Here is a 13,214-nt window from a genome sequence, read left to right on the forward strand (position 1 = left end):
GAAGGATGGTGGGAGTCGAATCATCCTTGACCTGACGAGCCTAAATCCTTTTGTGCAGTATAAACATTTCCAAATGGAAACATTTGTTACTGCCAGAAATTGGTTTCCAGAGGATGTTATATGGCATGTACAGATCTAAAGGATACATATTACTCAGTGCATGTTCATAGGGATCATCGGAGATATTTGAAATTTAGCTGGATGAGGCAATTATGGCAATTTAAAGCACTGCCTAATGGTTTAACCTCGGCCCCTTGACTATTTACAAAACTGTTAAAACCAGTACTGGGGCTACTCCGGGTTCAGGGTCATATTGTAATGGCTTATTTGGATGATATCTTAATCATAGGGAAGACCCGGGAAGCAGCTGAATTATCTGTTTCAATTGTTAAACTCATGTTTGAGTGATTGGGGTTTCTCATTCATCCAGTTAAATACAAATTGATACCAGTTAGTTATTGATTATTTGGGATTCACTATTAACTCAACTCACATGTCAGTGACTCTGCCCAGGGACAAGAAATTAGACATGTGGCCAGCTTGATTGGCAAATTAGTAGCTGCCTTTCCAGCTGCACAGTATGGACCTTTCCATTACCAAGATTTGCAACGTGCAAAGGTACAGGCACTCAGGATACATGCAGGCCATTTCGACATGCCCATGCAATTACCAGCTGAAGCTATTGCTGAAGTGCAGTGGTGGGAAAGGAACATTTCAAGTTGCTCCTGCAAAATTCTGGTTGAGGAACCTTCAGTTGTTTTACAGACTGATTTTAGTGCCCTAGGTTAGGGTGCTACTGATACCATCTCTAGCTGTGGAGGCAGATGGCATATGCATGAGGCATTTATTCTTTAATCACATGGGATTAACTATTTAGAGCTATTGGGAGCATTTTATGAGCTTAAGGCTTATTGTACTACTACGAGTCACTTACATGTTCATCTTCAGATTGACAACACTAAGGCAGTGGCTATGTTAATCACATGGGTGGAATCAAGTCTTGTGATAGATTGGCTAATCTTATTTGGCACTGGTGTATTACAAGAAACATTTGGGTTTCAGCTATCTACCTTCCAGGTAGATTCTACATGGTGGCAGACACCAGGTCACGCAAATTCAATGACAACACAGAATAGATGTTGAATCATGATGTATTTAATGATATTGTTGTTCGGAATGGGATGCCAGATATCGATTTGTTTGCATCCAGACTTAAGCACCAGTTACCAAAGTATTTCTTAGAAACCAGACCCAGGGGCAGTAGCGGTAGATGCATTCTCGCAACACTGGGGCAGAATGTTTTTATATGCATTTCCCCCATTTTGCCTCATCAGTCGGTGCTTGCTCAAGATCAAGCAGGACTCCGCCTCAGGAGTTTTGGTGGTACCCGACTGGCCTGCACAGCCATGGTTCCCCCTAATTTTGGAGATAATAACACAGCCTCTTATGGCTGTCCAGAAACGTAGCGACCTACCGGTGCACCCTGTAACTGGGGATCAACATCCGTTACATGACCGTATTAATCTGTTAATTTGCAGATTCTGAGGAGGCCATACCTGGGTATTGGACTATCCGATCGTACCATGGATGTGATCACAGCAGCCTGGAGGGATAGTACCAAAAAGCAGGACGTTTCTCATGTCAGGAAATGGGAGGTGTTCTGTTCAAGGGGGAACATTACATATCATACGGCATGCATCTCAGATGTCCTAGAATTTCTGTCAACGCTGTATTTTGATGAAGGGTTGAGCTATAGTGCCATCAATAGTGCCAGAAGTGCCCTGTCATCATACTTATGGCTGGGATCTGTTGGATCTCACCCTTTAATATCCCGGTTTATGAAGTGTATTTTTAATTCCAATCCCCCCAGGCTCAGGTGTTCTGAGATCTGGGATGTGAGCGTGGTACTCACACTGCTTCGCCAGTGGGCTCCAGCCACATCTCTGTCTTTGCCCAAAATTACCCTTAAGGTGGTCATGCTCATGGCGCTGGTTTCAGTGAAACGGGTCCAGACGTTGCAGAAGCTGCGACTGGACAGGATGGTATCATCTGGGAATGACATTACGTTTTACATTTATGATTTAATTAAGCAGAGCAGACCAGGGGTGTCAGGGTTCAAGCTTATTTTGTCGGCATACCCAACGGATTTACGACTGTGTGTAGTGGCGCACTTGCAATATTATATCAAGGTCACCAAGAGCCTCAGGGGTTCGGAAGTAGCATTATTTATTAGCCACAAAAAGCCGCATATGAAAGTGTCGGTTCAGACCATTTCAAGGTGGCTGAAGCAAGTTCTGGTTTGCGCAGGAGTAAACACTGACAATTTTAAATCACACTCCACCAGGGCGGCATCAACGTCAGCAGCGAGGGCAATGGACATCCCTCTAGACCATATCCTCGCGGCTGCAGGGTGGTCAAATGAACTGGCTTTTCAGAGGTTTTATAACAAACCGATTACTGAACCTGGGGTATTCGCCCATTCCATTTTAAGTTCTGTTTCATAGCTTCCCCCTGGGAGAGAGGGGTCGCTATTGTTTTTCTTTTATGAATGAAAGCATCAACATGTTAATCTGTACCACGTTTCAATGCATTGCTCATTATTCACTCATCCTGGGTCAACTGATGCAGTGTGAGACGCCTGGATTCGTACCTACAGCATGAAATCACAGAGCTTTGAAATCATCACGGAATCACTCACGTGACTCCGAAGTAAAATAGTAAGATTAAACGAGAACTTACCAGTTTGAAGTTTGATCTTTATTTTATGAGGAGTTATAATGAGCGATTACGTGCCCACCGCTCCCAGCCCTCATATCATAAAGGTCATCTGGTAGGTCTAGTTCTATAATCTTACTATGTTACTTCAATTACTGTTATCTGTGATTTCACACTGCTGCTTTGAAGATTGACGCGCATGCGGACTGGCGGGGTTCTTCACGTAATCGCTCATCGTAACTCCTCATAAAATAAAGATCAAATTTCAAACTGGTAAGTTCTCGTTTAATCTCACTATTCATCCCTGCTTTACTCAATTTTCTTTATAAAAAGCATCATATCATACCAACACAGCGCAAAGTTGTCACAACACTACCAGCCGCTGTCGCTCCTCCATTCATACCAGCAACCATGGACATCATACGTGCTGCATCGGATCCAGCTGATATTCCAGCGGCAGTGAGCCAGGGTGGCCAGGCAGCAACCACTGGAGCAACTGCAAAGTAGGACATAAAGTGAGGTGAGAAGAGAACTAAAAATGTGTGTGATAACACACCAATGCATTTGGGCTGTTGGCTAAGGTAATGGCTGCCACCATTGCAAATTTTAGAGTCAACCATATTTGGCGGATCTGGAGACCATGTAAAAAGGGTAATTTCCCCTAAAGGACATTGGTGAATTATTTATTTTGTGGTGATTAATAATGAGAACTAATAAATTTGATCAATTCCAGTTTATTAATTGACTTTGAATGGAGGGACGTGAACTGTAATGTCTAGATCACTAACCAACTATTATAACCATTGTGCCACCATCTTTGAATGCCAATTGATAATGTGACATCCAGTTGAGGTGCAGTTATTGGAGTGCTAGGGGAAACCCAATTTGTCAATTCTTTCTTTCTCATTCTTTAGATGAGATAAGGCTTCAAATTAACCATTTGCTTCCACAGTGGAACAGAAGATATCACATATAATGAACAGCAGTAGACAGGGAGTCCAGCTCTGGGCAACATTTCTCACAAAATAAATGCCACAGCTCATTATTTGTTCATTTCCTATTTATGAGCCATTCCCACCTACAAATTGGTTGCTACATCTGCTTTGGTAACAACAGTGACTGCTTGTAAACACTTTGAGAGAGGTCAAGAAAATGTCACAAGGTTCCATCAATGTAAGCTGTTTATGTACCTGCTCCTCCAGCAACCCAGGCAACTGTCGACCAATCTGTAAATGCAAGGACCAAATACAAACATTAGGCAAGTATTTAATAAGACCAAATGCAAGATTCTCATTTGACCTGGAGCGGCCAAAATGTGTAGGAAAGAAGAAGGGTCACGACCAAAAATGTGACCCAGTCTTGTCCTGCTGAGTTACTCTAGCATTTTGTCTACCTTCTCATTTGATCTGATGGCTATACTTGTAACAAGTCGACCATGCTAAATTATGATACCTCTCTACAGGTGTTTTGCAGGTTATTTCTGCAATGTCCAAGTACTTTTCCTCATGATACACGTGTAAATAATGACAGACGCAATTAATGTATACAAGAGGAACAGAATAAAATGAGAATAAACGAGGAAGGAAAATTTCATAATTTATTCATAAGCAATTTTGTAAGAAAGGAAAATAAACTAAACTAGCCATTGGACATTTAAACGGTGCCATAGATGAGATAGTGAATCAATATTTAGTGTCTCTCCCCACATGGAAGCCAAGAAAAGCCTACCACAAATAATGGGGAATAAGAAGAAAAAAGGGTGGGTGAAGGTAAAACAATCATTAACACTGAAAAACAAGGGACTGCAGACGCTGGTTTACAAAAAAAAAAGACACCAGGTGCTGGAGTAACTCAGCAGGTGCGGTAGCATCTCTGGAAAACTTCAGACTGAAGAATGATCCCAACCAGAAAAGTCACCTATCTATGTTCTCCAGAGATGCTACCTGACCCACGGGGTAATTCAGCAGTTTGTCTCTTCTTTTGTGACCTAAGATGAATTATTTCCCTTCTGCAATATTCGGTGCTGCACTCCATTTCCGATATTCAATGACAGTGAAAAGTACATTCAGGCCATCAATGTCAGGGATTCAACATGAATGTTTTCTCTTCTTCACTCTTAAAATGATCTCTCTCTATTTGTCCTTTTAAGTCTTTTCTGATTTAAAATCTAATGATTGCCAACATTTGATTTCAATTGCTTTTGCTTTTACTTGGTATTTTACCAGTTCCACTTTGAATTAAAAAAAATCTGAGGTAAAATTTTAATAGGATGCCCACTCAGCTATATTAACCATGCTGCTAATTACTGTTCATCACTATCCACAATTAATAACCAACTGAGGAACCACTGGACCTCAAAAAACATAGCCATATGCTTATACTTGTATCAGAAGGGCTAGTGATTAAATATAGAGCAAGATTCTTAATTGCTTTACACAATTATCTTTATAAAAAGTATAAAATCATACCGACAGACTTCAAAGTTGACACAACACCACCAGCAGCTGTTGCTCCTCCATTCATACCAGCGAACATGGATATCAAACTTGCTACATTGGATCCAGCTGATTTTCCAGTGGCAGTGAACCCGAGTGGCCCGGCAGTAAACATTGGAGCAACTGCAAAGTAGGACATAAAGTGAGGTGATAAAAGAACTACAAATGTGTGTGATAACACAACAATGCATTTGGGCTGTTGGCTGCCACCAATGGAAATTTAAGAGTCAACCATATTTAGTGGATCTGTAGACCAAGTGAAAAGGGTAGATTTCCCTAAAGGACATTGGTGAATTATTTATTTTGTGGTGATTAATAATGAGAATAAATGACTTTGACCAATTCCAGTTTATTAATTGACTTTGAATGGAGGGACGTGAACTGTAATGTCTAGATTACAAACCAACTATTATAACCACTGTGCCACCCTGCATGGAATGGTCTACACCTCATGAGCGAATGGGGACTCTGAGTAAGATGGCCAAAAATCACAGCCATGTGCTGCCATTTTTTCTAAAGTCAATATACAGTGCAAACATGAAGTGGTCAAATTTAGACTTTTAATTATTTGCTTTTTCAAACCAACCACCACCCCATTTGCATTTTCAAACCAACCACATTTTCATTTTCATTTTTAATCCACATTAAGGGCACTCACAGTTTTGTAGACATGTGTTCAGTGTTCAGTGCACCTCATGAGCGGACGGGGACTCTGAGTAAGATGGCCAAATATCACAGGCATAAGTGCTAGCACTTTTTCTAAAATCAATTTACAGTGCAAACAGGAAGTGGTCAAGTTTAGACTTTTAATTATCTGCTTTTTCAAACCAACCACCAACACCACCACATTTGCTTTTCTTTTTCAAACCAACCACATTTTCATTTTCAAACCACATTAAGGGCACTCACAGTTTAGTAGCCATGTGTTCAGTGTTCAGTGATATTCACAGCTCAGACTGAAAGTCGTGACCTTGCGCTCCCCCATCTTGCAGAGACTGAGGCACGTCCACACTTCCGGGTTTTATAGTCCCTCCCCCCTCTCACCGGGACCCAACGAGTCTCACTTAGTCTAGTTTTCTTTATAAAAATAATAAAATCATACCAACAGACTTCAAAGTTGACAAAACACCACCAGCCGCTGTTGCTCCTCCATTCATACCTACATCGGATCCAGCTGATATTCCAGTGGCAGTGAACCCGAGTGGCCCGTCAGTAAACATTGGAGCAACTGCAAAGTAGGACATAAAGTGAGGTGATAAAAGAACTACAAATGTGTGTGATAACACACCAATGCATTTGGGCTGTTGGCTGCCACCAATGAAAATTTAAGAGTCAACCATATCTGGATATATGTGGATCTGGAGACCAAGTAAAAGGGGTAGATTTCCCTAAAGGACATTGGTGAATTATTTATTTTGTGGTGATTAATAATGAGAATTAATGACTTTGACCAATTCCAGTTTATTAATTGACTTTGAATGGAGGGATGTGAACTGTAATGTCTAGATTACAAACCAACTATTATAACCACTGTGCCACCCTGCATTAAATGGTCTACACCTCATGAGCGAATGGGGACTCTGAGTAAGATGGCCAAAAATCACAGCCATGTGCTGCCATTTTTTCTAAAATCAATATACAGTGCAAACATGAAGCGGTCAAATTTAGACTTAATTATTTGATTTAATTATTAACCACATTAAGGGCACTCACAGTTTTGTAGACATGTGTTCAGTGTTCAGTGCACCTCATGAGCGCTCGGGGACTCTGAGTAAGATGGCCAAATATCACAGGCATAAGTGCTAGCGTTTTTTCTAAAATCAATATACGGTGCAAACAGGAAGTGGTCAAGTTTAGACTTTTAATTATATGCTTTTTCAAACCAACCACCACCACCACCACATTTGCTTTGCTTTTTCAAACCAACCACCACCACATTTGCATTTTCAAACCAACCACATTTTAATTTTCAAACCACATTAAGGGCACTCACAGTTTAGTAGACATGTGTTCAGTGTTCAGTGATATTCACAGCTCAGACTGAGAGTCGTGACATCGCGCTCCCCATCTTGCAGAGACTGAGGCACGTCCACACTTCTGGGTTTTATAGTCCCTCCCCCCTCTCACCGGGACCCAACGAGTCCCACTTAGTCTAGTTTTCTTTATAAAAATAATAAAATCATACCGACAGACTTCAAAGTTGACAAAACACCACCAGCCGCTGTTGCTCCTCCATTCATACCTACATCGGATCCAGCTGATATTCCAGCGGCAGTGAGCCAGAGTGGCCAGGAAACAACCACTGGAGTAACTGCAAAGTAGGACATAAAGTGAGGTGAGAAGAGAAATAAAAATGTGTGTGATAACACACCAATGCATTTGGGCTGTTGGCTGCCACCAATGAAAATTTAAGAGTCAACCATATTTGGTAATCTGGAGACCAAGTAAAAAGGGAAGATTTTTCTAAAGGACATTGGTGAATTATTTATTTTGTGGTGATTAATAATGAGAACTAATGACTTTGACCAATTCCAGTTTATTAATTGACTTTGAATGGAGGGATGTGAATTGTAATGTCTAGATTACAAACCAACTATTATAACCACTGTGCCACCCGGCGTGAAATGGTCTACGCGTCATGAGCGGATGGGGACTCTGAGTAAAATGGCCAAAAATCACAGCCATGAGCTAGCGTTTTTTCAAAAATCAATATACAGTGCAAACATGAAGTGGTCAAATCTAGACTTTTAATTATTTGCTTTTTCAAACCAACCAGCACCATATCTGCTTTGCTTTTTCAAACCTACCAGCACCACATTTGATTTGCTTTTTCAAACCAACCACCACCACATTTGCATTTTCAAACCAACCACATTTTCATTTTCAAACCACATTAAGGGCACTCACAGTTTAGTAGCCATGTATTCAGTGTTCAGTGATATTCACAGCTCAGACTGAGAGTTGTGACCTCGCGCTCCCCCATCTCGCAGAGACTGAGGCACATCCACACTTCCGGGTTTTATAGTCCCTCCCCCTCCCACCAGAAGGGGCGTGGCCTTCATGGCGTGACTGACAGGGGAGATAATCTCAACATTTTTTTAAATTTTATAAGTCATTTATTTTTCATCTATGGGAAAAATCCTCTTGTCCTGCTCAGCAAAGGGGGAATCTGAGTAAGATGGCCAAAAATCACAGCCGTAAGTGGTAGCGTGTTTTTTAAAAACAATATGCAGTGGTGGTGGTCAAGATTTGACTTTTAATTATATAGATGCTCAATTATTTTAACTCAATCAGGATCATTATATGCATTCAATTCTCACCTGTATTGAAAGAAGCAGATAAGAGCAACACGATGTAAACCAGGTGCAGCATTTTCCACAATATCTTCAAGGATCAATAATGCAAGATTCAGTGCAATGTAGTTTTCCTGTGTGAAGTAATTTACATTAAAATAAGTTATAAGCGAAGATTGTGCACAAATACCTTACTCAGCAGAAGTCAGCAGTTATGGGGAGAAGGAAGGTGAATGGGGTTGAGGGAAAGATATCTGATTGTAGGATAGATCAACCATAATGGGCCAAATGGCCTAATTCTGCTCCTATACACATACTAGACTAAGTGGGACCCGTTGTGTCCCATATTCACATGGGAGGGCTGGTCCCCCAACGCAATATTCCACCTCTCCACCAATTCCAATATTGGTGGCCTGTGGGAGGGACGGGACTTTCTTCAGTGCTAGTATGGGTGTTGTGGGATGAAGGGACTGGTTTCCAAAGGATTAGTATGGACATTGTGGGCCAAATGGATTCTTGGGCTGGCAGCTCAGTCACTCACGCCTGGTGTGCAGGCAGCTCACTCACTCACGGCTGGTGAGCTGGCAGTTGACTCACAGCTATACCTTGAAATTCCATTTCCAGCAGAGTGCAGGCCACGAAATGGAGTTTCTCCAGCATTTTTGTCTTGCTTCAAATTTTGTCTGGTCAGTGAAAATATGTTCAAAAATTAAGTTTTACACCATTGGTTCAAGGTGTAATGTATTTTTGGGAAATCCAAATACATCCCACCCTCTGGTTCCCCTTCATCCACCTCGAGTCACATCTTCAATGAACTCTGGCAAATCGGTCAAACACACTTTCCATCTCAAAAAGACAGGAGTCTGGAGTCTGCTCACTTCCATATATCTTCCTCAATAATGGAGTCACGCAGTTTGCTAATTGCATATATTAGGCTGATTGACCTGTCGTTTCATAATCATAATTTATTAGCCAAGTATGTTTTGCAACATAGGAGGAATATGGTTTGCCATAGCCATCGTGCGGCGTCCCTTGGTGGTATACCTTCAAGAGAGTTTAATTGTTGGTACAAATGGCACAATTAAATTAGTGACACAATAAGTGTATTCCTTGCCTTTGTTAAGCTGTCGCATACAACACATAATCCCCCAAAATTTCCACCACCTCCATCAGGATTCCACCACTAGCCACATTTTCCCATCCTTACCCCTTTCCGCCTTCCGCAACTCCCTGGCTATCTCATCCTTTCCCTCCCAAACGACCCCCTCCCCACCCAGGTACCTTCCCCTGCAAACGCAGAAGATGCAACACCTGGCCTTTTACCTCCTCCCTCGACTCTGTCCAGGGACCCCAACAGATCTTTCAGGTTATGCAGAGGTTCACTTGCACCTCCACCAACCTCTGCTGTATCAGTTGTTCAAGATATACATTGGCGAGACCAAACCCAGAATGGGCGATCGTTTCGCGAATCACCTTCACTTAGTCCGCCTGAACTTACCTGATCTCCTGGTTGCTGGACACTTTAATTCTACTTCCCTGTTGCTACACATACGACCTTTATGTCTTCGGTCTCCTCCATTGTCAGAGTGAGGCTAAACGTGAATTGGAGGACCAGCATCTCATATTTCGCTTGGGCAGCTTACAGCCAGGTGGTATGAATATTGGTTTGTCTCAGTTCAGGTAGCCCCGACATTCACTCTCTCTCTATCCCTTCCCCACCCATGTCACACTAGCTTATCGTTACACAGCTAAACAGCTAACAATGGCCTTTCTATATCACCGACTATATCTCTCGTTTCCATTATTGCTAACCGGTCTGACGAAAGGTCTCTGCCCGAAATGTCACCCATTCCCTCTCCCCAGAAATGCTCGCTGTCACTCCAGCTTTTTGTAAACCAGTTTCTGCAGTTCCTTCCTACACAATAACAGTGTAAATGTCGTCCCTTTTATAAATACACTGATGCATACGCATTGAATATACAAATGGCATTATGGAAATGTCATACAATTGGAAACTAAATTCTGCCTTGAATCACTGCATCAACATGTCCTTGCAGCTAAACCCATCTCAGCACAAAATAGCAACATACTCACCAAAGGCTAGAAACTGCACTTGTAATCTGACTCCAAGCACAAGTTGTGGCCAGACACAGTTTGCCTCCGGAAAATTACTTTGACAACTGCACCTGGCGCCGCGGCTGCGTTATTTATCTAAACCGCGTCATTAAGTTCAGTTTTGTTTTCCTCAAACACACAAAAGGCTGCAGATGCCGAAATCTGAAACGAAACCTAGAGAAATTGTTCGAAGAACTTTGGCTCTTGTTTGTTTTGCTTGGTTTCCAGCGAGAGTTGTTTGGGATCTATTTACATTTCTAGTCACACTGAAATCGATTCCACCCCCAGCCTGACTCAGTTGAATTCATTTGAACTGGGATCTGTACCCCACGTTGTCTTTTTTAAATTTCAATAATAAATTTTATTAATGTAAAAAAAACATAAGTCTTGCAAAAAGTCTTCTCATTTTCTCAGTGTCTGTACATTCCATAGTGTCCTATTGAGTTGTGTTGGCACCCGAACAGAACCCTGGTTCGACCCTGACTACGGTGCCGTCTGTACGGACTTTGTACGTTCTCCCCGTGACCTATGTGGGTTTTCACCGGGGTCTTGGGTCTCCTCCCACACTCCAAAACGACGTACAGGTTTGCAGGGTAATTGCCTTGGTAACTTGTAAATTGTCCCTGGTGTAGGATAATGAAAGCGTGCGGGGATCGCGGGTCGGCGTGGTCTGTCAGCCAAATGGCCTGTTTCCGCGTTGTATCTCTCAACTAAACTAGGCCAAACTAAGAACACCATTGCCACTCATGTGGTCCCCCTGGGGTAATCTCCCTTCCCTTGTTTGAAGGGTGCCCCCACTGAATTCTACCCTTCAATATCCAGCAATAAAACAACCCCAAACTGTGGTCTTTCCCGACAGTATTGCATTGGCTGCACCAAGCTTCAGTTCCCTCCCACTGCATGTATTCCTGCAGTCTGGAATGGGCCAGTTAGCAATGTTCCTGCACCCTGCGTTAGATGTATACTTTAGGGGCAGATTAAAGATCAGATCAATTGTGAGTTGAAGGAACAATCAGGCTAAACCTGCTGGTTGATCCCCAGTACAGTTCTGAAGAAGGGTCTCGACCCAAAACGTCACCATTCCTTCTTTCCACAGATGCTGCCTCACCCGCTGAAGTTCTCCAGCAATTTATGTCCACATTTGCTTTTTCCAGCATCTGCAGTTCTTTCCTAAGCACCTGGCTCAGTTCAGTGAAAGTACAGTGAAAAAGGTTTTGTTGTGTGCTAATCAGTCAGTGGAAAGATAACATATGATTACAATTGAGCCATATAACAGCACATAATCCTCCCAACATTTCGCCTCCTCCAGCGGGATCCTACCATTAGCCAGATCTTCCCATCTCCACCCATTACCGCTTTCTGCAGAGATTGTTCCCTCCGCAACTCCATGGTTAACTTGTCCCTTCCCACCCAAACCACCCCATTCCCAGGTACTTTCCCCAGCAACAGCAGGAGATGCAACACCTGTCCCTGTACCTCCCCCTTCGACTCCATCCAAGGACACTGACAGTCTTTCCAGGTGAGTCAGAGGTTCACTTGCACCGCCTCCAACTTCATCTATTGTATCCGCTGTTCCAGGTGTGGACTCTATATATTGGTGAGACCAAGCGCAGGCTCGGTGATCGTTTTGCTGAAAACCTCCGCTCAGTCCGTCTAATCCTACCTGATCTCCCAGGTCCTAAACATTTTAACTTCCCCCTCCCAGTCCCACACTGATCTTTCTCTCCTGGGCCTCCTCCATTGTCAGAGTGAGGCCCAGTGTAAATTGGAGGACATCACATCATATTTTGCTTGGGCAGCTTACACCCCAGCTGTATGAATATTGACTTTGTTAACTTCAAGTAACCCTTGTTTTCCCTCTCTCTCCATCCCTCCTCCCACCTAGTTCTAACACCAGTCTGACTGTCACACTGATTACATTTTATGTTTGCATTGTTCTCACCTTCTCCAAGCTAACAATGATCTATTCTACATTGTCCTTGATCTTCATTTCTTTTGGTCTCTTATACTTTCTTATCTCTGGAACTCCTTCTCCCCTGCAGTCAGTCTGAAGAAGGGTCTCGACCCAAAACGTCACGCATTCCTTCTATCCACAATGCAGCCTGTCCCGCTGAGTTACTCCAGCATTTTGTGTCTATCTTTGGTGTAAACCAACATCTGCAGTTTATTCCTAAACACCTTTGATCACAAGCCTGTGAATCAGTGGTCCATCCTCCAGAGGAGAAAATGTTTGATTCTGTGGGACTTCTTCTGCAGGAGATGGTCAAAGTCAGAAATCAAGGGGGATCGAGAACCAGAGGACACAGGTTTAAGGTGAGCGAGGAAAGATTTAATAGAAATCTGAGGGGTATCATTTTCACACAAAAAGGGTGGTAGGGGTTTGAAACCAGCTGCCAGAGGAGGTAGTTGAGGCAGGTACTATCACAACATTTAAGAAAAATTTAGACAGGTACATAGATAGGATAGGTTTCGAGGGATATCAGCCAAACCAAGGGAGGTAGGTAGGTGAGGGTATGCTGGGCTTAAGGGCCTGTTTCTTTGCAATTTTTTCGGCGAATACGGAGCGTCAGTGACTGTTTTACGTGGGTCAGACACT

The 13,214-nt window shown here is 42.7% G+C and overlaps 1 protein-coding gene across 13 annotated transcripts in view; it reads right to left on the reverse strand.

The window, feature by feature from the left end:
- Positions 1-10,753, reverse strand: part of LOC129709676 (interferon alpha-inducible protein 27-like protein 2B) — a 46,580-nt gene extending 35,827 nt beyond the window's left edge. For 3 of the 13 annotated variants that reach the window (XM_055656180.1, XM_055656179.1, XM_055656187.1), the window contains exons 1-7: positions 10,598-10,753; positions 8,531-8,637; positions 7,396-7,521; positions 6,313-6,438; positions 5,184-5,333; positions 3,906-3,941; positions 3,062-3,211 (exon numbers count right to left, since the gene is read on the reverse strand). In XM_055656180.1, the coding sequence (XP_055512155.1) occupies positions 3,062-3,211; positions 3,906-3,941; positions 5,184-5,333; positions 6,313-6,438; positions 7,396-7,521; positions 8,531-8,582 (640 nt within the window). In that variant the 5' untranslated portion in view covers positions 8,583-8,637; positions 10,598-10,753. Of the gene's footprint in view, positions 1-3,061; positions 3,212-3,905; positions 3,942-5,183; positions 5,334-6,312; positions 6,439-7,395; positions 7,522-8,530; positions 8,638-10,001; positions 10,450-10,597 lie in introns of those variants that run through there. The other 10 variants (XM_055656183.1, XM_055656181.1, XM_055656182.1 and 7 more) reach the window with 10 other exon arrangements.
- Between the last annotated feature and the right edge of the window lie 2,461 nt (positions 10,754-13,214).

This window comes from Leucoraja erinacea, chromosome 26 (assembly GCF_028641065.1).
Source record: "Leucoraja erinacea ecotype New England chromosome 26, Leri_hhj_1, whole genome shotgun sequence".
In the NCBI taxonomy this organism is placed as follows: domain Eukaryota; kingdom Metazoa; phylum Chordata; class Chondrichthyes; order Rajiformes; family Rajidae; genus Leucoraja; species Leucoraja erinaceus.